The 26,618-nt window shown below is 40.1% G+C and overlaps 1 protein-coding gene across 1 annotated transcript in view; it reads right to left on the minus strand.

Annotated features, from left to right (window-relative positions):
- Positions 1–26,618, minus strand: part of ADAMTS12 (ADAM metallopeptidase with thrombospondin type 1 motif 12) — a 326,954-nt gene that overhangs the window by 79,824 nt on the left and 220,512 nt on the right. The window contains exons 10-13 of the mRNA XM_025924368.2: positions 24,768–24,860; positions 23,193–23,338; positions 18,163–18,332; positions 6,296–6,429 (exon numbers count right to left, since the gene is read on the minus strand). Of these exons, the coding sequence (XP_025780153.1) occupies positions 6,296–6,429; positions 18,163–18,332; positions 23,193–23,338; positions 24,768–24,860 (543 nt within the window). The remainder of the gene's footprint in view (positions 1–6,295; positions 6,430–18,162; positions 18,333–23,192; positions 23,339–24,767; positions 24,861–26,618) is intronic.

The raw sequence follows: 26,618 nt of genomic DNA on the forward strand, positions 1-26,618 counted from the left end.
AATAAGTGTGTAACAGAAAGCCTAGGAGGGCATAAGTCAGGCTTCCTTGCTCCACATAAAACACAGGGGATCTCAGGGGAAAATAAACAGACTTCACTGTGATTTTTCATGCCATGTGCTCTGGCAAAAGGGCCCACAACAATATTGTCTTTCTGTCTTCAGTAGAATCAGTGGTGGCTCTCCTGCTGCTAACAAATGTGGACAATGACTCCAGCAAGACTCTCCTCTAATGTGACTCCTAGCATGCCAGACAGCCCCTCCAATGGGCAACATTTTTGAAAAAAAAAAAAAAATGATTTCCCATAATTCCTTTCTTTAAAAAACAGCTTTTGGGGCACTTGGGTGGCTCAGTTAGTTAAGCATCCAACTTTGTCTTGGGTCATGATCTCACGGTTTGTGGGTCCCATCCCCTATGTTGGGCTCTGTGCGGACAGCTCAGAGCCTGGAGCCTGCTTCAGATTCTGTCTTCCTCTCTCTCTGTGCCTCTCTCTCTCTCTTTCTCTCTTTCTCTCTCTCTCAAAAATAAATAAACATTAAAAAACAGTTTCGGGGGGCGCCTGGGTGGCGCAGTCGGTTAAGCGTCCGACTTCAGCCAGGTCACGATCTCGCGGTCCGGGAGTTCGAGCCCCGCGTCGGGCTCTGGGCTGATGGCTCGGAGCCTGGAGCCTGTTTCTGATTCTGTGTCTCCCTCTCTCTCTGCCCCTCCCCGTTCATGCTCTGTCTCTCTCTGTCCCAAAAATAAATAAACGTTGAAAAAAAAATTAAAAAAAAAAAAAAAAAAACAGTTTCGGGGTGCCTGGGTGGCTCAATGAACGACTCTTGATTTTGGCTCAGGTCATGATCTCACAGTTCCTGGAATTGAGCCCTGCATTGGGCTCTGCACTGACAGTGCAGAACCTGCTCGAAATTCTCTCTCTCCCTCTCTCTCTGCCCCTCCCCTGCTCATGCTGTCTCACACTCTCTCTCTTTCTCAAAATAAATGAATGAATTAATTAAATAAATAAACAGCTTTATTGAGGTATAGCAGATACATAAAATACTGCACGTCTTTAATGTAAACAACTTGGTAAGTTTGGACTTACACGAACACCGCTGAAACTATCCCTATAATCAAGGTAAAAGGCATATCCGTCCCCTCCAAAAGTTTCTTTATGACTCTTTCTGTGCATGTGTGGTAAGAAAACTTGGCCAGTGAGAGGGTCTATCCCCTCAACAGATTTTTAAGTGCACAATATAGCATGTCAACCATAGGCATCACATATACAGCAGATGTCTAGGACTTTGCATCTTGCATAACTGAAACTTCGTACCCATTGAATAGCAACTCTCCATGGTTCCTTCCCCTCAGCCCTTGGCAATCCCTGTTTTATTCTCAGCTTCTATGAGTCTATTTTAGATTCCCACAGTGGAATCATGTGGCATTTGTCCTGTGACTGGTTTGTTTCATTGAGCATCATGTCCTCCAGGCACATGTTGTCACATGTGCAGGTTTCACTTTTTTTTGGAAAGCTGAATAATGTTCCAAAGTATGTATACAACATGGGATAGACCACATTTTCTTTGTCCACTCATCTGTTGATGGACATTTGGGTTGTTTCCATATCTTAGCTGTTGTAAATAATGCTGAGTACATGTGAGTACAGGTATTTCTTCAATATCTTGATTGCAATTCTTTTGGATACACACCCAGAAATCCCATTTCTGGGTCATATGATACTTCTAGTTTTAATTTTTTGAGAAAAGCTCCTCTACACTATTTTCTGTAATGGCTGCATGGTTGTACAATCCCACCAACAGTATACAAGGGTCCCAATTTCTTCACATCCTCATCAATGCTTATCTTTTGTTTTTTTTTTTTATATTAGCCATCCTAACAAGTGTGAGGTGATATCTTATTGTGGGTTTGATTTGTATTTATCTGATGTTTAATGATGTTGAGCACCTTTTCATATACCTGATGGCCATTTATATATCTTCTCTGTAGAAATATCTATTCAAGTCCTTCACTCGTTTCTTAAATTGGTGTATTTGATTTTCTGCTATTGAGTTGTAGGAATTTCTTACACATTTTAGATATTAACCCCTTATTATATGTATGGTTTGCAAATATTTTCTTCCATTCTGTAGGTTGCCTTTTTTTAATGTGTATTTATTTTTTAAAGAGAGATAGGCAGAGTGGGAGAGGGAGAAGGCCAGAAAAAGAGGGAGACACAGAATCTGAAACAGGCTCCAGGCTCTGAGCTGTCAGCACAGAGCCCGACACGGGGCTCAGACTCACTCACAAGCCATGAGATCATGACCTGAGCCAAAGTTGGACATTTAACCCACTGAGCCACCCAGGCGCCCCTATAGGTTGCCTTTTTTATTCTGATTATTACGTCCTTTCTGTGCAGAAGCATATCATCAATTCTTAACCCCATCGTTTGGGCTGAGGAGCGTACTATCTTGAATGTTATTTAGGGAAATCAGGTTCCAGTCTTTCTTTCACCCACACCTCCAGCCCTATTAGGGAATAAATAAAACGTATTCTTAGCAATTCTCATATTTTGCTTAGGGTTAACACTGTTTTACTTTGTAAATTCTCAAGTGACTGAGAACTGAAATACCAATTTCAATTACCTAATCCACCTGGAATGTCATCACTGCTTTCTACAGCCCTGTGGCAAAGGTAGAGATTGAAAGTATGTCTGGTTCTAAGATGAGACTCATTCCCAGCCTGTGAAACTTTAAGTGTAATGACAGGGCAGATTTAGGCTTAACTGAAAAGAACAGGTAAACGATACTGTCATTTGATAAAAGGGACAGTAGCAATAATGCTGTCCTCATCATAATTTTTGAGGGTTAGGATCTGGCATTCTGGAGGGAGATCTGGCCCGGAGAAACTGATATGGGGATGTTCAGCAAATCGCTGAAACGGCCAAAATGGCCTTAAGAGATACCAAAGAAAGTTCAGGACAGTTACTGAGAGAAATGAGAGAGGGAGATCACTGAGGACAGGTAGAAAGACTGTCAGGTAAGGTGGAAGACTCGGTTGGGATTGAAGACCACTGACTTTAAGGCACAAAGTCACAAAGCTGAATGTTTATTATAAGAAGTGTTCAGTAGTCTGAGGGCTCTTGGGCGGTTCAGTTGGTTAAATGTCCGACTCTTGATTTCAACTCAGATCATGATCTCGTGGTTCATGAGTTTGAAAGCTCCACACTTGGGATCTTCTTTCCTTCTCTCTCTGACCCTCTGCCACGTTCTCTCCCTCTCTCTCTCAAAATAAATAAATAAACTTAACAAAAAGAAGTGTGCAGTAGTCTGATCATAACAGCAAAGCAGGGTTGAACAGATCCAAGGTCCAGGGTGAAAGGTGATGAAAACCTAAGAGGAGAAGTCTCAGGATTTCTGATGTGATAGATCAGGAGACCTGGGCTGCTTAGGAAGGAAGTTAACCCAGAGCTATACTGACTGGGAGAGAGGAGAGAGAAGAAACTGAAGTTCAAGAACTGGTTCCCAGGAGAAACGGGTGAGAACTGAAGACTAGCAGACTGCCCTAAGATAGTAGGTGAAGCTGCACAGCCAGGCAAGCTGGGGGCAAGCATGGGACCATCTGCCCCTGTGTTTAAAAGCTTATTCCCTGTCATGCCTGTGATTAAAGACAGGAGATACTCTGAAAGGTCTAAGTTTAAATTCATATCTTTGATAAACAAGTTGAAAAGTTTACTGTAAGCTTTTTAAAAATGGGGAAGGGGCTGGGGTGCCCAGGTGGTTCAGTTGGCTAAGAGTGCCACTCTTGATTTTGGCTCAGGTCATAAGCTCACAGTTCATGGGATTGAGCCCTGGTTCAGGCTCTGTGCTGATAGCACGGAGCCTGCTTGGGATTCTGTCTCCCCTTCTCTGCTCCATCCCCGCTCATGCTCTCAATCTCTCTCTCAAAACAAATTAATAAAAACTTTAAAAACAATGGGGAAGAGGCATAGATAGTTACTCCTAGAACAAACTCAGTCCTGATCAAGACTAATTCCCTTAACAAGAGAATCTGCAAATCTAACAGGCCAAAATGCTGGCAAATATTATAACTGCAAAATAGCTGAATATATGAATATAAGCAAACATTTTCATATTCACAAAGAAGATAGATTATTAGATCCTGCATATATTTTTTTCTGATGGTGTATCTTTTTATTTCAATATATGTTCAATTCCCTTTGAAAAAACTGTACTAATTAAATAAGAAGACTAACAGAGCTGAAAATAACCACAACCTGGATCCTTGAAAGGTAAATTGTTTTCAGGCTATTAAGGTAAATTTGATTTGACATAATCTTTCAGCTTAAAAACTTGTTCAGTGTGGTAAAGAGAGAAAGTGGGTAATTATAGCTTCTAAAAAGCCCTGATTTCCAAAAAGAGTAAGTCAAGCTGAGAGACTCCAGCTTATTCTATTAAGTTGATTTAATTGGTGTCAAGAGAGGCACCCAAGACCCCTTATGTTTTGTTCAAAACACCTGTGTTTCCCATGCTGTGCTAAAGATATTGTCTCTCTGCTTGCAAACATGTTTAGGTCTAACAGATAATTTTAGTATCACATTCATTCTTGGTGATTAAAGTTCTCAGCCCTAGCTCCATGTGGCAATTACCTGGGAAGTTTTTAAAATGTCAATGCCCAGGCCCTGAATCCCAGAGGTTCTGAATCATTAGGTTTGAGATAGAGTCCAGACATCACCAGTTTTTAAAGGGTCTTCAGATGATTCTAACAGGCAGCCAAGCCTGAGAACCACTGCTTTGGACTGTGATGGGGCTGTTTTGGCCCGAATTAGCTAGACAAACCTTTCCCCACCGTGGAGAATAGATCTAACCCAAATACATATATATTGATTACTTTTGGCTCTTTGTAGCTACAGTGATAATTCCTAATGAGTGTGAAGAAGAATTTCACGTGAGCTCCTTCTAATGTAGAGTATGACTGTGACTTCCTTTCAGCTCATTCATTCCTGGGAATCATCATGTTGCCTCTTATGCTTTGGTCCCTACTGGAATAAGTCAATAGGCAACTTGAAGGTAATAAATGTATCTTCCCAGGGTCCTGAACATTCATGGGCAAGGGCTTTCCATGGCAGCAACTCAGTCCAGTGGGGAAAAAAATTATGATAAACATTGGCAAAAACAAATAAAATGCATTAAGAGTTTATTGTGTGTCAGGGGCTCTGTTAGGGGCTTAAAATATATGTCTTTATTCTTCTTGACACCAACGAGGAGGATACATTAACATCCCAATTTTAAGAAAAAGAAACTGAGTCTCAGCAAAATGTATAGAGTTATACAGCTGGTAAACAATTGTATTAAGTTCATATTCTGGAGCCTGAGAACTAAGCATTATGCTTTACGAACAGTTAATTAGAACTTTATAACTTTTCTTTCACTGATTAAAAACACTTTTTCTTTAAACTGAGATTTATGCCTGGGTGTTGGATCACAAAACTTGTTCATCAGTTCTTTGCAAACCAGACCACGAGTACTGGAAAGGAATTCTTCAATGGTTGCACAGATAAAAGCATTGACGAATCAGGTCTCAGTAATTTATAAAAAGGTGGAGTTGAAAATGGAGTCAGTGTGGAAAAGTTAAACAGAAATCAGAAAACTTGGCTTAAAACTACCTGTCATGCCATGTCTCTTCCTGAGAAGACCATGTTGGCAATCAATGTAAAAATACTTTTTGCAAAACACTATACAAACCATTGTTAATTTCAGCTTTTTTCTCAAGTTTAAGTACTCTGCTGGCAAGTAACCAATGAATAATTAAAAAAAATTTTTTTTGATGTTTGTTTCTGAGAGAGAGAGAGGGAGACAGAATCTGAAGCAGGCTCCAGGCTCTGAGCTGTCAGCACAGAGCCTGATGCAGGGTTCAAACCCATGAACCTCGAGATCATGACCTGGATCGAAGTCAGCTGCTTAACTGACCAAGCCACCCAAGCACCACCAAATGAATGATTTAATACCAGTCAAATAATCAGGGTTGCCTTTCCTAATAATTCTTCCTTGAATTTGGTTCTTCTTCGGTTTGGCCTTACTCTATGCCTAAAATAATATCACAGAGCACATCAACAAGTCAAGTAAGAAAGACCACAGCAGGAGGGAAAGTTTTCAATTTCAAATTGTTGACCCTGATGAACAAGTCTTATCTCATAGACCATATATAAAAGCCAGACCACGTGCAATTATCATGAAAGCAAAAGCTTAGAACATCTGACTTCCTAAGTTAATAAAAATCATGATTTTATAAAGTTGTAGATGAAGGAAACATACCCAATACCTTACATATGCCATTAATACAGACATTTCTGCTGTTGCCGCCTTCAAAGCAAGGGGTACCATCAATGACAGCATCCAGCATTTTCTCGGAAAACTGGCCATCTATGGGTCGGCAGTAGAGCTCACAAGGATGTGCTGGAGTGAAAAAGAAACAAATCCTTGCAAGTTAGCATTTTTAGATCAGCACCCTTCCTGCAGGATTCTTTTGTACATACAATGCCCCCAAGTGTTGTTCATCTGGAAATTCCCATCTTTCACCTTTCTGTGATGCATGCTGAAATGTAGGCTTTTTTCTTTATCCAGTTAAAGGGTTTTACAACAAATTAAATTGGGAAGATTGTAACCCTTCGTTACAAATGATGAGATCTTTTTCAATCCAACACTGAACTGGGCTTGTAAAAATAAGATGCAGCGCTTCTGGGGTTAACCTAGAAGAGAAATATTAGCAACCAGTGCTGTATGACTCCAGACAAGCATGACACCTGCCCACTACTTGCTGCGAAGTAAGTGGACCTCTAGGGAAGAGGGAGTCCCCTCCTAGTGGGCCAACTCCGTACTTAACCCCACTGCCACAATCATGACCCCACCCCCAACAAATATCTTTCTTTATTCTCCTCAAATCCGAGAAGTCCTTGGACACAGATTTATAGACACAGAGAAACAGAAAGTCTGATTTTTTTTTATGCTGAAGCTGAAGCCTATAATGGTTTACCATAATGGTCTATCTCATCATGCTGGGTCCTACAATGAACGCATTCTAGGGTTGATTTTTCTACTCCCTTGTGAATGTGGATAGGGTGATTTCCAGCACAGGAATGGTTCTAAAGATTTACTAAATAAAATATGTACCTATACACAGGTAACTACAGTTATCAGAAAGATAGATAACTTTTAAAATATAAATTGCCTTAAGATTTTTAATAGGTAATACATGTATAAGAAGAATTCAAATAGCAATTTTCTTTTGAATATTACATCTTGTTTTTTTTTTTTCAAATGAAAAACTTGAGAATTTCTTTTTCAGAAAGGTCTTTCTAGGGGGTAACCCCTTTTGGAGCTGTTTATTGGGGGAAATCCTTGAATTTCCTCATGGTAAGACCAGCTTAGGGCTCAATGAGACCACCCACAGGCCATGGACCCAACCCATGTTGGATGGGTGGCAAATGCAAAGCCAGAGTGCTCAACCCTAGGCATGGCTTCTTGAGGATGCAATGATCCATTTGGTAAAGAAATAAAAGTATAACTAAGAGCAGAAACTCAAACACTGAAACCCTGGGCAAACTTTAGACAGAGGTCAAAAGCATCTGTTTAAAGCTTAAAGGAAAAGGGTAAAAGTAGATAAAGAACAACTAACTCATTTTATACAACGAGCAGTGGATAGGTGGTCTGAGAAAATGAACAAAGTCCAAATGAGTTGGAGAGATCACAGCACAAAGTGCCAATGGAAAAGGGCCAGAAAACTCCCGGGACCAGGCAAGACATGGGATTATTGTAAACTTCATTCCTGGCAGTGTGATTAGCTCTGTCACTGCCTGAACTGAGCCAGCAGTATTTACAGGGAGCCTCCTGGGCACAGCTCTGCCCTCCTAGAGACAGAAACATCCATCCAGGTGTGCTGAGTCGAGGGAATCATTTCATGAAACACAGGGCTATTAAGTACTTGACAAGTTAAGTAGAAGGATGGAGGCAGGGAAACACTTTTAAATAAGACTTTGATTTGAGCTTTAGAATTTGGATTTGAGATTTTGTACTCGGACACATAAAGCAAAAATAGAAAGCAGCCCTGAAGAGTTCTGGAGCTTTTCTATAGGAGTTACCTGTTTCAGCCTGCAGGGAAGGCCTGGGACCAGAGAGGGGCCTACGGCACAAAATTTAAGAAGGCACTCACTGCCAGGAGCTGCATAAATGGGTCCTCCTAGCAAGTACATCTCCATCCAGTGGCAGATGTTGAATGAATTCCAGAACGCTAAAGTTCCAATGTTTGCCTTCATTTTACTCTCCCTGGACTTGTGCTATTTGACCCCTTCCCCAGGGGAAAACACTACTAGGGCCTTTCACTACTCTTATTTATATAGTGAGGTAAGAGGAATTTTGCTTAATAAAATAATAGCCAATATATCACTTGCACACTATTTCCCAGATCTGGTTGTTCTTCATAGTGGTTATCTATCTCATTTTAACAACCACAATCACCCTATGGTGTTAGTTCTTTTATTGTCACCATTTCATAGATGAGGCATAGAAAGATTAAGTTTCCCAAGACCTCACAGCTTGAGTGGCAGAGCTAACCCTGGTGGTTTAACTTAGAGCCCACTTTACTAGCCTCTAACCTACAGACACAGAATTTTCTTGAACAAAAGACAAATGTCTTTGATAAGCTCTCTAAAGAATCCGCTCTTCATGTTATTAGGCAATGCATTTATTTACAGATCAAATCTGAGGTGCCAACTTGGTAGAATTCCAATGGGGCTCCATTTTAATATCTTCTCACAGGGCTTAAATATAGTGAGAATCATCAGACTCTGGAGCCATTTATTTCTACAGAGAGTATATGTAAAAGTTTTAGCTCATGAAAGTCCAATATTTCCTTGAGAAAGTTACTTAAGCTTTCTGTGACTCTGTTTCTTCATCCAAAAAAATGGGGGTAATAATACCTACCTTGCAATGTAACTGTGAGGGTTAAGATGGAGATTGTATGTTGAGCGCTCAGCGTGGTGCTTGATATACAGTAAGTGCTTAACAAATGGCAGTTATTATTGTTGTTTTCACCTCCTTATCATGAACTCGATAAATTCTAAAGGTCCTTGCAGCTGCCCCACCACACTCTGCTATCTACCATGATAGCAGCCAAAAGACACATATTTTGCAATGCTGATTCAACTCTCATTCCCACACAGACAAATCTTTCCTGAAATAGCCTCTTCTCCTTAGATTATTCTGTTATGCCACTTCTAATCAATGCTGCACTAAATTCACACTTCGTTTCACTATATTCTAAACACTTTCTGTCTTGTTGCTGTAGCATAAAAAATTCTAGATCCTGCTAGGTCAGTAAGTGGCTCCATGATCTCCCTTTACTGCCACTGTGGACCTGGTTCCAAGATGTTCCACTCATACAATAACTACTGAGGTCCTCACAGCTCTACACTTCCAAGACTATGGATTTTACAAGCTCCTCAACCTAACTGCCATACCCTCAAGGGCACTTCAGTCATTTGTGCATTGACCAGCTACTGCTGGCCAGCTAGCAGCTAGATCCACAGGGATTCAGCTCTCAGCCCTGACTCTCACATCTTGCCCAAGTCCTTCTTGGTCTCTAGTCTGCACTGAGGGGATTGGCAGAGAATAATATTAAAATCTCCAATGAGGTATTTGGCATTGAGTGGTTATTTAAATGTGATTATTATCACTAACCTTTCCTAGTGAATACTAGCAGGGCATTATACCTAGAAAAGGCTCTTAACCCATGTTTACTAATTAACAAACATGATAAAGGTCAACACTGTTAGGGAGAAAATTTTGGACCAAGTGGCAAAGAGATCATCTCAATCCTGACAGATAATCAACTCAGTCATAAAAATGAACCTTGACCTTAGTGATAGAAGTAAAGGATGCGGGGGTGCCTGGGTGGCTCAGGTGGTCAAGCGTCTGACTTTGGCTCAAGTCATGATGTTGCAGTTCACAAGTTCAATCCCTGCATCTGGCTCCACACTGACAGTAGAGAGCCTACTTGGAATTCTCTCTCCCTCGCTCTCTGCCCCTCCCCTGCTTGTGCTCTCTCTAAATAAATAAATAAATAAATAAATAAATAAATAAATAAACTTAAAAAAAGTCAAGGATATTCATTGAAATAATGAAAGTTTTATCCAGAAATAAAAGGACAAATCAATTTAGTTGTATTTACATAATGTTGTTTAGTATATTCACAGACTCACTGTGCAGTACTATGAGAAATGAGGTAAGCTGTAATGCCATGACGTTCTGCTAATGAATAAAAAAAGCTGCAGAATTGGCAAAGTATGATTTCATTTGTGTGCAAACTAAAACCAGCTGTTAACAATGGTTGCCTCTAAGGAGTAAGTTAAGCATGATGGGATGAGAATTTATTTTTATTTCATTCTATTATGCACATTTGCATTTTTTTTTAAAGAAGCATACGTTCCTTTCAAAAATAATGTCTTGGCTCTCAGACAGCAACACTAGAAAGGTCTCTTTTCTTCTGTGATAATAACACATATCCATGGAGAGAGGCCCTCATTTCCAGACTTCACTTTGCTTGTGCAGTATGGGATTACTACATCCTTCAAGGTTAGACAGGCTAGCTGACATATACTTCATGTAAGAAACACAAATTTCTCCTGAATCTAAGCACAGTGGTCTCTGGTGTCTTAGGAATAATCTAATAAATAATCTTTGGGCAACAACAATAATAGCTTACAGACCCACCTGTCCTGACTCCCCAAACTTGCATACCTATGACCCATAGGGGTGCCTAAGGCCTGAAAGAGCCCTGTACTTGAAAGCAGCCTTTGGGAATTGAAGGTTCAAGGCTATTTCAGCATTTTAGAAGACTGAACCCCACTTCCCTGTCTTCTCCACTGGCCTTTGTTTTTCATGGCACTCTGGGCATGTCATTAGGTGATCTATGATAGGGCTCTGCAGAAGGAGACAGGGGTAGCAATAGACACTCTTAGTTCTCAATGGTCATCATGAGTCTCAGGAGTCTGTCCCAGACATCAGCCTCAATGATTCTGTAACATCCACAGAGTATTTTCACTGTCTCATGTTTATTCATCTGTCCTGACACATCCCTTTGTCTGAATCATAGATTTTTTTTTTCTCTACCTTTCAAGAGCTTTCAAATCTATTTATAATTCAGCTAAGTGAAACCTCTCAGACTCATTTACTGGTGAACTCTCACCCTTACACTGATTAATCCTCTCAAAGGAAGCTTAGGTAGCTGAATGAACTTATTGAATCAAAGGTTGCATTTTCAATTCTGGTGAAACAGGATGGCTCAACATTTTTGGATAATGATGTTAAAGAGTGGTCATTAGAAGTGAAAGATAAAACTTGGTATGAAGGATAAAAAATATTTCTTAGGTCAAGGAATACTTTTGACGCATTTCACATTCGTAAGTAGAGTGCTACTGGAGTTTCACCATTTAAAAAAGTCCAGTTTCTAAAGTCCATTTGCAGGCAGGGCCCCATGGGTATGAACCCCATGCAGTTGGCCAGGGCTTCACACGTGGTCGAATGATCTGTGTCGCTGTCTTAAGGCTTTTAATTTTATATTTGAACTTGTGTTTTCTAAGTAATGTCTGATGAGACTATGAAATGTGTTATACCAGCAGAAGATGCATGTTATACACACACCTGCTGTTTCTTTCCAGATTTTAAGAAATACCAAACCTGAAGCAAAAGGCATAACTTAAAATGTTTTATTGTTGTAACAAGAACTATTTAACTTAAGACAGAAACTCAGTTTAATCAGCTGAGCTGAGCCTTTAGATCAGCTTGGAGGAAATAACAAAAATATACGAAAAGTCCTGACCAAAAGCTCAACCGAAACTCAAATAATTACCAGGACTCTGTCTGTAACTTTGGCTAGTCTAAACTTGTATAGTCTTTTACCTTCTGATAGGGTAATATTACAATCCCTAAATATATCAAAATATATATTAATTAAACATAAGAAGGTATTAAAATTAATGTATTCTACAATAACCATGGAGGTATAAAAACCAAGAACAGAGCTATTTTTTTTTAATAAATTAAAGCTAGGGGGCGCCTCTGTGGCTCAGTTGGTTGAATGTCTGATCTTGGTTTTGGCTCAGGTCATAATCTCATGGTTTGTGAGTTCGAGCCCCACGTTGGACTCTACACTGACAGTGTAGAGACTGCTTGGGATTCTCTCTCTCCCTCTCTCTGCTCCTCCCCCGTTGTTGCTTTCTCTCTCCCTCTCTCTCTCTCTCTCTCAAAATAAATAAATAAACTTTAAAAAATTAAAATAACTAAACCTATTTCACTGATATCTTAGACTTTCTATTAACTATAAATTTTTGTGTTATGTTATCTTTTGATTATGATGTTTAAGAATCGTGATACTACATTTGGAATTACAATTTAATTTATTTGAGAAATATAGTAATTTTGTGATAATGCTTAAATGTTGAGAAAAAAATGGTTTTCAAAGATTCAAGACAGATTAGTTGAACAAACCTAGCATTCATCATAATGCAAATAATTTTGGGGGCTCATCTACCCCCAACCAGAATTCCTGGGCCATGAAATCATCTGTTTTCTAAAATAGAAACATCATCCTCGGTAAAATTCAAAACCCAATGCATTGTTGTTAAGGACACAGGCTAATCGCAGTCTCTGTTTTACTGGTTAATATTTAGGCTGCGGAGTCGGGCCTGGGCTAACTCCTCCTGGCTCTACTGTAGAGTTTGAGTTTGGGCAAGTCAATTCTCTACATCTACTAGCATGTCCGTAAAAATTGGGTCAAAACCTTAAATTTCCTCACAGGATTTTCTTATGGAGATAAAATCAGGAAAATGCACATACCATACTGAGTGAAGTGCCTGGCACAGAGCAAACACTGACATAAATTTAATATAAGCTGTTCTCATTGTCAGTTAGGAATTCGTTTCATTGCAAATAGCAGAAAAATGTTGCTTCCTTGTCTTAAATAGACAGGAGTTTATTTCTCCCACGTGACAGGAAATTCAGAGGCAGTGATGAGTGAGCTTGGGAAGCTCAGGGCAAAATACAGGCTGGCACACACCCCCTTTCCCAGGTGGAATATGTGTGATATTCCTCGGACACTCCTGGCTGCCCAAGAGCAAAGGGAAGGGGTTTAAGTGCTTGCCATGGTGATGTGGGAAACTAACACAAATGAAAAATTAAATTTCCTTACTGCCTACAGCCCATTGACAAGTCTTTGAGACCAGCAGAGTGACTTCCTTTAGGAGCTCAGCTACCTTGATGATGACACTTTGCTGGGGGCAAAAGAGAATCTTAGCTTAACATTATCCCAACCTCGAGGATCCTGTAAGTCTACTTCCTTTATCTCAACTGCTCCAAGATATATGCTGACAATCATACTCCAAGCTTAGGCCGTGCCCCCCGCCATATACATCTGAAGGGTCTCATGACTGAGGTTTTATTAAACAGTAATAAGTGGTGTTTCCCTAGCAACAACTGGCCACTCAAAGTCCTGGAAACCTTGCTTCCAAAATACCTTAGAGTCTTACTCTATCCTTGACCCCCTTCCAACCTGAGGGTCTATAATGAGTTACCCGTCACAACCCCAGTGCAGCTCTTCCTGCCCACAGGTCCTGTCCCAGTGCTTTAATAAAATCACCTTTTTGCACCAGACGTCTTCAAGAATTCTTTCTTGGCCACCGGCTCTGGACCCCACCATCACCCCAAAACTTCATCAGTAGGAGTATAAATCTCTCCTCCTTCCAGTCTTTCTGCTCAGCCATCTCAGCAGGGGCATCGGCTTTCTGGCTACAGTGTGATCTGCTGTACCCCAGACAGCAGGAGGGGGAAGGGTGCATGGCAGAAAGGTAAGGGGGTGAGGGCCAGTGGGGTCAGTGCCTATTAAAAGCCCTCCCAGAAGCCTTACCCATGGGGGACTCCATCTTTATCTCTTTGGTCTGGATTGGGTTTCCTGGGCATATGGGTTCCTGAGTCTTTTCCTTTTCCCTCTTCTACTGTAGAGGAAAGTGAGGGTGAAGAGGGTTGTGATTGGCTTTGAGGTGTCTGCAAACATCATCCTTATTAGTCCATCATTTCCTCTCTTGAAGCCATAGGAATCCCTAACTAGTCAAAACAGGGGCTTCTGGCTAAACGATCTCCCAGTTGCTCCCCACACTTATATTCTCTTTAAAGATTGTTTCTCTCGAAATCCCAAGTATTCCTGTAATAAGCTCTGTGCACACCACCCAGGCCCCCCAGGTGCTGGGACTCATCCCTCCAGCTCCTGGGAGCACTGCCAGCACTAGCCCTGAGAGCTTCCTTACCAAGGACACTCACTCCTTCCCAGGGTGGACCACACGCAGGGACCAGTCCCCGTGGGGCATAAAGGTTTGGCTCTCCCACTTCAACCTGGAAACCCAGAAAGCCTGTTCCAGCCGCAGAGCGCCCTGTGGGGTAGGATAAGGCCTCTGCTGAGCCTGCACTGTAGCTCAGCTCCCCCTGCACACTCCCTCTTCCTTCCCTCTTCCCCCTCTTCTTCCACAGCTGCTGAACCTCCTGTATGCTACTCCTGTCTCAGAGTCTGCTTCTGAGGGAATCCTAACTGCGGCAACTCCTGAAAGGTATTCCTGAAGGATCCTATTCCACGAGGAGCAGATGTGGTTCAACTTCACGTCAGACCCTCCACATTTGCTGGGAACCTCACTGGCTTCAAGCATTAATAAGGCTTAAATATCTAGAAGCAACAACTGAAAAATGAGCCTAAATGAATTTGGGCTAAATTAGGTAGTCTGAGAAAGATGAAGACCTAAAAAGAGAGAGAGATTCCAGGAAAGTGATGACATCAAGATCAGGCTCTGGTCATTTCCTAATAGAAGATGCAGAATATAAACACATTTCTATTAACATAGGCCAATGAAGCCCCTGGAAATCTATACAAATTAGTTTAGGTCTATCTATCTAACATCTATCATCTATCTATCTATCATCTATCTATCTATCTATCTATCTATCTATCTATCTATCTATCTATCTATCAGCTTCTTAGACTTATGCTTCAATTCCAGCTCCATTATATAAAATCCTGTAACCTTAAATAAGTCATTGTCTCCTCTGAGACTAAGCTTCTTTACCTGTAAGGGTGGGGAGGGGATAAGTGAGACAATACAGAGTCTCATGCTGATATAAATACTGGCTCAGAAAATGCAGTTGATTGTGGCAGCTCTTCATACCGGTGCCTACATGAAAGTGATCAAACGGAGTTTGGATAATTTTCTTTTTGTCAGGAGTGTTGGTTAAGAGAATATCTATATTGGAAAGGAAGTTGATCTAGATTAGCAGTTTTCAAATCTTTTAAGCAGAAGAATTAATTTTCTTTTTCCAAACAAGATCTTGCAAATAAAACAGATAAAGTCAGGATTTTATTAAGCATAAATTTTGTAAGTTCAAGTACATAGCGTTTAAAAATAAGTCAGTGGGATCTAAAGAAATTATTAAGATAAACAGAAAATTTTGAAATGAAGCTTATGGATGGCAGTTACAGACTTACACTGGCTGCAGCATCTAATTATTTTCTGTGAGTTTTTTGGTTGCACAATATTGAAAAATCTTGACTCATACAGACAAACAATTGCAAATGAGAACAGGTTAAAGAAACTCAACCTACAATCCCAGGATATTTTTCAATTAAATTATGTTCATGAGAGACTTTTATTTTAGGGTGTGCAGAAAGCCAAATCAATTTGACTGTGTAACTTAGAGCATGTGGCCTTTCATATGTTAAAACTTAATGTATAATTTTGAGTGTAAGCATTGCTCTTTATGGCACTTTTAAATGCCAGTTTAACATTTTTTTTTTGAAAAATGAAAGTAGAATCAAGCATTTTGGGAAGCCCTGGGATTCCAAGCAGCAGAGTACGAAAACTACAAGATTTGATGGAGTTTCTACGATTATTCCAAATGTTTAAATCTATGACTCTTCTGTCATTGGCTAGTTAGTGCATCTCCTGAAGGTCACTTACCAAGACACTTAACACCGCCCACTGTGTGGGCTGAATACTCTGCTGTGTATTTACTTTATCCAATGGTAACTTCTAATGGTAAGGCTGGGAGGGGGAAGTGCTCAATGCCTGGCCTGGAATAAATGCTCTATACCTAGCTGTTGACATGAACAACCAAGTATACTTCTTTCTACTAGGGGTGCTCATCAACTAAACAAATAAAAACTCTGTAGGTTAGAGTTTAATAAGTGAAGGAAATCAGTGTGTTGATCAAGGTAGTAGCTACTCGGGTGAGCAGCTAAGTCATTATGCTTAAATAATGGCACAGGAGCCTGCAAGAAAACCACCAGGATGGAGACGGAGGCTGATAACCCAGGTATATAGTGTTGACACTCAGCTTAATTCCCTCATATCAGCCTCAACATCAGTGACAGATGCAAACTAACCACTCCAAAGTGGGTGAAATTTATGTCTGCTTTCATGATTCATTTATTTAGTACTCATTGCTCTGCTATGTAATATGGAGGCATATGACAAACGCTTTTTAAATAAAGGAAAAGCCAAGCCAAACCAAATCTTTTTATTCTAAGCCCAGCTACTCAAGCTGTCAGAGTTCAGCACACACAATCCCCACCCTGCATCAGGCAGGGGGCGGACCCTGTCACAACCCTGGGATAGTTATGCTATCTTAGTTCTGGAAGGTTGCTCATTTGGGGTCTATAATACTACTGTCCTAAATAGTTCCAACATAATAGAGAATGTCAAAAATATAAATATAGATGGTACTAATTGGAAGTATCTTTCATCATTAGTTTCTTGTGTCTGTGCGTGTGTGCGTGTGTATGTGTATGTGTGTGTGTGTGTGTACATGAGTACACACATGAGTTTGGCTGGATTCAAATGCCAGGAACAGGAAGCTGAATTGCACTAGTAACCAAATGACTCATCCCCTTAGAGCAATGAATGATGCTCAACAATGTGGGGGCAAGGAGAAGACATTGCTCGTGACAACCAAAAGCCTTCAGGGTAGTTTGGGGACCCAATACGGGCAAAGCACCACTGAGTCTTTCCTTCAAAAGCAATTGACTATATCATTTTTTTAACAGTCCACATATGTAATTTTCATTCACTGGCTGACACCTATGATTCCTCTTGTGTTTTCAGAAACTTAAAAAAATCATGAAATTTTGGGATGAGCACTGGGTGTTGTATGGAAACCAATTTGACAATAAACTTCATATATTGAAAAAAAATAAAATAAAAAAAATCATGAAAAATTTTTTGGTTAGTTATTTTTTACTCCCTGACTCAAATCTCCTTAGCTCAGGAAAATCTTTTCTCTTTCATTGTCTACTTGAATAATAACACACTGCACAGATATTTTTTGATGCCAATCTATAGCTAATGGTTAATGATTCTTCTTCATTTTCAGGAGAGAAGGTGTAACTGGTGCTGATACAGGGGTAGCATTGCCAAAGTTGTCCCATTCTGCAGTTCAGTTATGTCACCATGCCCTGATGAGCATCCTTTAATTACTTCATTTTATTTTGTACCCTTATACTGTCCTGTACTTTAAAAAAAAAAAAAAAGTTTATTTCTGGCCCAGAGCTGGGTCTCACTTATTTCTGATGAAGGCATTCTTATCATCCTGTTTTTCCTTGTGCTTTTCTCCTGTCAAATGGAATTATTGACTCCATTTTAAATGTCTTCCCTTTTTCTTCTTCCAGTAGTAAGACTTCTCATGCTTAAGAGTCCTCAACACTTCCTTAGAAGTCTTCCCTGAAATTAGTCCAAACTTACAATGACCTTTTCTGAATTTCTGCCAAAATTATAGTCAGTTCACACTCTCATCAATGAGCACTTTCATCAGGAATCAAGTACTTTCATTGATTGCTTAGCTGCACCATGTTTTGAAGGGAGCCACCATGTTTGATAAGCTTCTCTTTTATCTCCCCCAGAGCTCAGCACAGAGTTGGATATATTCAGCTTCCAACATTTGCTGATCAACCTAAGCAGGTCATGTTTCCATTTTCGGAAGTATAAAACTCCTCATGGTACAATTCTCTCTTTGTTGAACTTTGCAGGGCATCCCAGACATTCTGTGGTCTCTCTTGTGGTGGCTGCGGCCCTAGATCTGGAATATATTGTCAAAGCTCCTTACCTGGATTAAAAACTGGAAACCAGTGGTAGAATTCATTCTTGTAGGGAACGGTGTCAAACTCACTGCATTGCATCTGCCGAAATGTTGGTGCATCTGGGCGACAGGGGTGGACGTTGCACAAGCGATAGCGTTTTCTTTCTCCGGTGCAGTACTTCCCTCCAAACTTTGGTCTATGAATGAAACAGACAAGTGGTTTTTTTAGTTTCCTTAAAGGCTAGCATTTTTCCTTAAACATCCCCTGGCATCTGGTCATGGCTGTTCTTTGCCAAACCATGTCCTGTTCTACCCTTACAACTCACCTTTTACGTCAATTCTTCCAATTTCACACATTTTTTTGGTTGTTGTTGTTGCCCATGACCATTGAGTCCCAGGTCTATAGTTGCCTAATTTGAAATACTGTGTGTATCTTTTTGACTTATATATCCTCCTGGCCTTCAAAACTGAAAATATATACTGAGAAGGGATACATCATATTCCCTCCAAAATCTGCTCCTTCCCTACTTCCTACTTAGCAAGTTTCAAGTGGTCAGATTTCAGAAGCCTCCATCCTTTGCCTTCCTTTGACCCCACTGTCCATCAGCCGCCCAATCACCAGCCATGTCTTTGTACTTGCTTCCTTCTCTTCGTTTCCACAGTCACCAAACTAATCCAATCTTTAACTCTATTCCTGTCTCCCCTCCACCCATCTTTTCCTTCACTCAATCTACTGTACACACATCTGGTTAATTTTTAGATTAATGTAATTATTTTAGTTTCTTGTTTCAACCCTTTTCACGGCACCCAATGACCACAGAATCAAGTCCAGCCTCTTCAGCTTAGCACTCAAAGCCCTCATGATCCTGACTTAATTCACCCTAACAACTACTTCTCACCCTCCCCTTCATTTGCATACTGTTTCAGTGAGGCAGGCTGACTTATTTTATGTTTCTTTTCTGTGCCTCTGGATAGACTTCCCCTCTGGTAAGTCTCTGAATGTCTACATGCTACCTATGCTTTCAGGACCGAATAATGCTATGTCTCCATCATGAATTCTTCTTGGATTTCTGCCAGAAGTAGTCTCTTTCTCCTTTTCAGTGACACTTGATTGAACCTACTATCTACTTCCAGCACTTATCATTCCAAAACATAGCTCACTAATGATCCAATCCAAGTTCTATGTCATGTATGGTCTCTAAGTCATACTTTGAGTACAGAAGCCTCTTAAACATTCAATGAATGAATAAGTTAATCTTATTTTAGAATAGTGCCTGGGTGGCTCAGTTGGTTAAGTGTCCAACTCGATTTCAGCCCAGGTCATCATCTCACGATTTGTGGGTTCAAGCCCCGCATCGGGCTCTACACTGACAGTGCAGAACCTGCTTAGGATTCTCTCTCTGTTCCTCTCCTATTAATTCTCTCTCTCTCTCTCAAAAGTAAATAGAAACATTAAAAAATTTAAAAAAAATAATCCTTCTCAATCTTTTATTTCCTTTGCAATACACTTACAGGCAATAACAACCTACCCATCAGGATCAATTATTTACTCAAAAACGGAGGAAGAAATATAAAAAAAGCTGCTGTCATAGAAGAGGAGGAACTCTCTGTCCTTTAAGAAAGCTCCAGACAGGGGCGCCTGGGTGGCGCAGTCGGTTGAGCCTCCGACTTCAGCCAGGTCACGATCTCGCGGTCCATGAGTTCAAGCCCCGCGTCAGGCTCTGGGCTGATGGCTCAGAGCCTGGAGCCTGTTTCCGATTCTGTGTCTCCCTCTCTCTCTGCCCCTCCCCCGTTCATGCTCTGTCTCTCTCTGTCCCAAAAATAAATAAACGTTGAAAAAAAAAATTTAAAAAAAAAAAAAAAAAAAGAAAGCTCCAGACAGTCTATGTATGCCTTCTTATCTCCACCTCACTGCATCTGAGATTAGGTATTGTGTCTGCTATTGCAGTGCAGCATAATGGGGTTAAATAGCCTGGGGTTTGAATTCTGCTTTACTTTGTATTTTAGTTAGATTATTTTGAACAAGTTACCTTAGCTTGTGTGTGTGTGTGTGTGTGTGTGTGTGTGTGTGTGTGTGAAATGAGCATGATAGTTCTTAACTCACATGATGGGAACACTGAGTGAGATAATGCACATATTTAGTAGAGTAGCTAACACAGGGTAAGAGCTCAGTAAATGACAGCATTTCTGGACTATTGTGAATAATAATCAACAAGTATTTATACAATACCATGTGTTCAACATCATTTTCAGGAAGAGGAGAGTACAAAAAAAGGGCAACTGATGCCCTGTGTCTCCTAGAAGCTTATAGTCTTGCTGAGGAGAAAAAAAATATCATCTATATAATAAATGAGATAAAATTTAAGAGCAATTATGTATCCCTGACTGTAAATACAACGAGAGTTTAAAGAAGGGCGAGAACAGTGGAAATAAGACTGATTGGAAAGAATTCATGGAAGAATTGTCTTGGAGAATGTTCTTAAAGAATGCATGGAAGTGGCTTCTCAGAGCAATGGCAGAAAGCATGCCAAGTGAGCAGCCTAGATGAAATCACATTCTAAAGGCACAGGAAAGTAGGACATCTGCCTAAAGTGCCCCACTGATAGTGGGAGAGCCAAGATTTAAACCCTCATCTGCCTTAATCCACAGCCTGAGCCCTCATCCACTGTGTTATATTGCATGACCATGCAATCTAGGGGGACAGAAACCTCAAGCCTTGGCATCTGGTTCATTTCTGGTTGCAGTTGTACTTCTCATGAAGTTCTTCTTGAACAACCATGAGGTTTTCTATACCTCCTTCCCCTCCTTTCTTAATGTGGTTTGGGTAGACTTCTGTTCCTTGAACATAAAAGAGCTTTGACCAAGGCAGTTCATAATCATTGACTCCATGTTGAAGGTTCTAAGAATTGTCCATGATATTAGATTGGTTTTCTATTCATGATGATGGAGTGATACTCTATGACTTAGCACCTCTCCAGTTCGTACCATCCAACAAACATCACTAAAAGCCTTTTACAAACCCAGCTGTCTTCTCACTAGATATCTGACCAACATCAAGGATCCAGTCTCAATGTCCACTAGTCATGCTCTGACCTCAATCTGTGACCATGTTTCCATTGTCATTGTTTTCAATAAACTTCAGCAAACCAGCTACTGAGATCAAACATGGTCACTCACCTGAGGAGACTCTATGACAAATTATGGTCTCTAAGATGGGGGTTAATGCCATTTTCTCCATTAAGCCAAGTTAGAGATTCATCCTATAGTCCCTCAACAAAGATGTCCCTTTCTGACAACCACAGATCACCAACCATCCAACCAAGAGGCTACAGATGAGTGGTTGCTGAATACAGAGCACTGAAAATAGGTCCCAGAGCAAATTGCGTGCATTTCCTCATCTCTACAATGGAAATCACAATGAAGATTTTCTGTAAAAATAAAGTACTCCATTCCTGGTTTTGATTTTTTGAAGTCACAGAAATTTGCATTTAAACAAAAGCAACTTCAGGGTACCTGGATGACTCAGTCAGTTGAGAGTCCGACTCTTGATTTTGGCTCAGGTCAGGATCTCATGGTTTGTGAGTTTGAGACCCATATTGGGCTCCTCACTGACCATGTAGAGCCTGTTTGGGATTCTCTTTCTCTCCCTCTCTCTGTCCTTCCCACACACTCTCTCTTAAAATAAATAAATAAACTTAAAAATTTTAAATAAAAGCAACTTTTATCAAAGAGTAAGATTTAAGAAAAATTTTATCCAAATTCCTCAAATATATAGTTTTATGTGTGGTAAATGATAAAGATATCATAATAACTACTATAATATATACCATTCACTGACAGTTTAAGTTAGTAGGTATTGAATTAATGTCTTTATATTAACTTAATCCTTAGGAGAAATTTGTTACATATATTTATTAAATTTATGCATATATACATAGAGTAATATAATTATTAATAAAAAAGGAGAAGTAATATTTGGAACTGAGATAATGAGGACACTGTAATCACATTTATAATTAGTCTTCTAAAAAGTGTGACTCTTACCCTTCAATACAGAATGAAATTCTAGGCAAAAGAAGCTTAATATATTTTTTACTTACCAAAGGCATCATATGTACACTTCTTAAAAATTTTACTTGGAGGGCGCCTGGGTGACTCAGTCGGTTAAGCGTCCGACTTTGGCTCGGGTCATGATCTAACAGTTTGTGAGTTTGAGCCCCATGTCGGGCCCTGTGCTGACAGCTCGGAGCCTGGAACCTGCTTCGGATTCTGTGTCTCCCTCTCTCTCTGCCCCACCCCCACTCGCACTCTGTCTCTGTCTCTCAAAAATGAATAAACATTAAAAAAAATTAAAAAAAAATTTACTTGGGAACTAGTATACCAAGAAATAATGAAGTTAAGAATGTAATATGTGTTTGGAAAACAAGGGAATTTAAATGTAATTCATATATAGTATCATTATACAAATTTAAAATTTGAAAGGGTTAAGCACTTTAATTAAAAAATTGAAAGCTGCTTTGTGAAATAACTTCTATGGAGCCTTTAACAGGCTAATATGGAAGTCTATGGTTACAAAATCCTTACCTAAAACATTAAAAATAATTATCTTAAAAAATGTACTATTTTATTAGTTATTTAAGGGAAGAAAATTATTTTTATAAAATTATGCATTCATTATGATTGGAAAAAAGCTACAATATTATTAGCAAAATTGAGTATAAATAATCTCTCAGTGATAGAGTGATGTTATCTAGAAGGATTTAATTGCATAATCTCCTAGGACCTTTCACATAGATGATATTTTTGAACATGTGCTTATTTATCCAAATGATGGAATCAGCTTACTTATCCAAGTGCTAGTAAGAATCCAGTGTCTCACCAAAATAAAACAAAACAGAACCAGTTTTCTTCCACCCTCTAAGAATCTTCTGGTTCCCTTTTGTCTTTAGGAACCCATTTTATTTCCCTTAAGAGTCTTGGGGGTCACTGACATCGTGCTATCCAAGATTGGTCTCGGCACTCCCGGAACGAAGGGAAATATTTTTGGTTAGACTTACTCAGGGTTGTTGCAGAGCCTCTCTGCACTCTGGGCTCCGGCCCCACAGGTCCTAGAACAGTGGGACCAGGGTGACCAGCGGCCCCAGCCTCCAGCAATGCTCTCTGGTTTCTTCCCCACTGTGATACATTTGCCAGCCATACACCACTAAAAAGGGAAGAAACAGGACAGGCATACATCACAAAGGTTCCCATTGCGAGCTGAGCCAAGAACCCCAGAAGTCGAAACCCAATTCTCCCTGAGCAAGCAGGCTTCCTGTGGTCACACATCATATGGAGAACAAAGAGCTCACAAAAAATTTCCCCAAGAATCTTGAGTTTTTGAATCAGAGAATGTCAGTAATTGAATGGAACTTTATGGTGTCCTATTGTAGCTAGCCAATGCTACTCAATGTTCCTCAAAGTGCATGCCAGAATGTAAATCCACACACCTCCTCCTTCACTGAGAAAGTCTTGTTACGAAAAGCAGCTCAGTATGCTTAGGAACACAGTTGCTTTCTAATGTAATTGATTGACCTTCTGCTGCAAGTCCCTTATCTTGTTACAGACCATAAACAAACATTTTGCAGACTGACACTGTGGTTAACACTTCTCCATGTCCTCTATGGGTATTTAGAGTTCACAGCAGAGAACTCATACTCTTGCAAAAATCCACTTATTGTCAAAAACAAAAACAAAGACACTAGTTGAAGTGCTTTCTAATATCAAGAACAATTTTTGCTTTCCTGTAACTCGATTATTTCCAGTTCTAGCATTTCAAGTGGCTCAGAAAAAATTCCGTCCTCTCTCTTCAAGGCAATCCTTCAACAACTATCAGTTTAGGAAGGTGAGCATACAAAAAAGAAACAAAAGAAAATGCGATTTGGTTGTTAGATGATTTGGGCATATTTTATCTGCTGCCCCCTTTTCCTCATTATTTCTGGTCACTGTGTGTTGTGACCAAGTTCTATAATTTCAGTGATGGGTCTGATGCTACTCAAGCTGCATAAAGATACCCAGTAAATGCCTAAATCTTGGGCTTACAACAAACACAACTGATTTTGGTGAGCAGCACATATTACCCTGTTCTCAAGCAGTCTGGAAGATTTCTAGCATCTGAATTCTTGGGTGTCTGGCTTTCCTGCTTAGTTAAATGGGAAGAACTCCAAGAAATGCAGTCAAATGAGATGATGAAAATGAAGAAAACCAGTGGCCCAAATCCAGCATCTTTGGAAGGAAGAAGCCACTGGCTTGCCTTCTCAATTTTTAACATGGGGGGGGGGGGGGGGGCGGGTTCCAAATGAAGGCTGATCATAAATAAGCTCAGCAGATGTTATTGACCACAAATTCCACCGAAGTTCATCAGGGAAATTTGGGATGGATGTTTTGCAAGTGAAGTGTAGAACTGGGTCTCAGCCCTCTCTCCTCCACCGTCTCCAGTGAAGGCTCAAAAGACATCATGGAAATAAGATCTTTTCCTCTGGCTAGTCTGACTGTGTGACCTCCATTCACCCAGACAGCTGCTCTCCAGGGCCCTCTCCCTACTCCTCCCAAGAACCCACCACCCTCCCACCTTCCTTCCTCAGCCTGCCAATCACCTTCTTCTCACCACATCGTGTCCCATCTGCAGCAGCGTCCAGCTTAGAGCGACAAAAGCCTTTCACTGAGCACCACAGAGTCTGGCAGACATTCTGGAAAACAAATGTGAAACTGTACTTTTTGCATTTTCAAAACTTGCACAAAAGCATTTCTGCAATGATGGTGAACTATACACTCAAGTCACCCACAAACTTAAAATAGTGCTATTGTTGTTAGTGAGGAAGAGTGATGAAAGGTGATCATTCGAGAACTCTCAATTCAAACTTAATTCGGATTTTGTCATCATTCACAAACACTGGTATGGTCTACTAAGTGATAAGAAAACAGGAGATAAAACACATTTCCTAAGAGTTGAGACTAATTTCTGTAGGGGTGACACAGTCTCACTGACCTCAGGCAGAGTAACTGGTGACATTGGCCATGAAAGGCCAGCGCAAACCATGAATGAAGGAATCTGATTACAAACAGCTGGTGGTTATAACTTGAGCCTGCTCACTGAAAGCAATGGAAACTATTCCACCTACAAACCTAAGCTTATTTACGTATTACTCAGAGTAGCCAGCTTGTTTTATCCTCCAGGGAGTGAAATGAGTCTCCTCCTGGAGGAGGAAAAAGGGAAGGTTGACAAGATTCTTACATGCCATCAGAAATGGCTCTACTGCTCCTATCCAACTTTTAGCCTTTCTTCTATACACTGGTCATCCATAATTCCATCTACTTAATTTTGCTCTAGAGTCACTGTGTTTTAAAATAAGATTTCAAGTATTTTTTTTTTTTAACAATTTTAGAACATTCTCAATAGTTCTCTCTGTAAACTTTGCCTTTCCTTAATTACCACTATTCTCTCCTTCTGGAACTCTTAATTGTCAGTGATGAGCCTTCCTATTCTGTCCTTCGTGTCTCAACTTCACTTTTATATTTTTTAACTCTCAATTTTCTTATATATGAAAGCTGAGAAAGTCTGGATTTCTATCAGGAAAAGACTAGCCTCTCCATCACACAGCTCTGAAAATACTTAAGTGACATGGGAAGTAGTTTTTTCAGCTCTAATTTCCAAATCTGCTGTTTAACCCAAACACGGAATTTAAAATCAATGATGATATTTTTCATTTCTAGCAGTTGTAATTATTTTTCGTATCTACCTTACAATTATCTTATAGTGTATTTTTCCTTTTCTCATATGTAGTTCTTCTTTTATGTATTAATTTTATTATCCTTACCTGAAATACTTATCCATAGTTCTTGAGGGTTTATGATCTCTCCCCCACTTAGCTATAGATGGTTTTAAATTTTGAATTAGAAGCTGGTGAATTCATCTAATCAGAAGCTTTATCTATTGGATTTTTGTTCATCTTTAGCTGAGCATTGGTTTCTCCAGGGCAGGTTTTTAATCTTTGTTTCTACCAGGCATCCCATAGTTTTTTGAGATCAGAAATATGTTCATCGTATATTTTTTTGGCATGAGGGTTCTCCAGCCACACAAGAGTATACATTTGAACTCTGAATCCGTATGAGGCTGGCCTATGGTAAAGTATTTTCTAGTGAGATGGTTATCCACCAGCATCACTCCCCCCTCAAAACGCAAGCTGAGATAAGAGAAGCTTCTCTGCCATCTACCTTTGCTGGCGGTGGTTTCTTCTAGCCCCCTGTCTCATTGAGGCATAGTTCCTCCAGGCCCCCAGCTTCAGGAGGCGTCTCAGTTCCAGCTCCCTGCTCTGCTCCATATGAAGATGTCATCATCTGTTGCCACTGGATGTTAAAATCAAGGCCCTTTGATTTTTCTCTGCATCAGCTTCAATGTGCTTATCATTCCCTTTTAGTTTTTTCTTCCTGAGGATTTTTTTTAAAGC

Source organism: Puma concolor, chromosome A1 (genome assembly GCF_028749965.1).
Source record: "Puma concolor isolate L17-30 chromosome A1, mPumCon1.1.hap2, whole genome shotgun sequence".
Classification (NCBI taxonomy): Eukaryota; Metazoa; Chordata; class Mammalia; order Carnivora; family Felidae; genus Puma; species Puma concolor.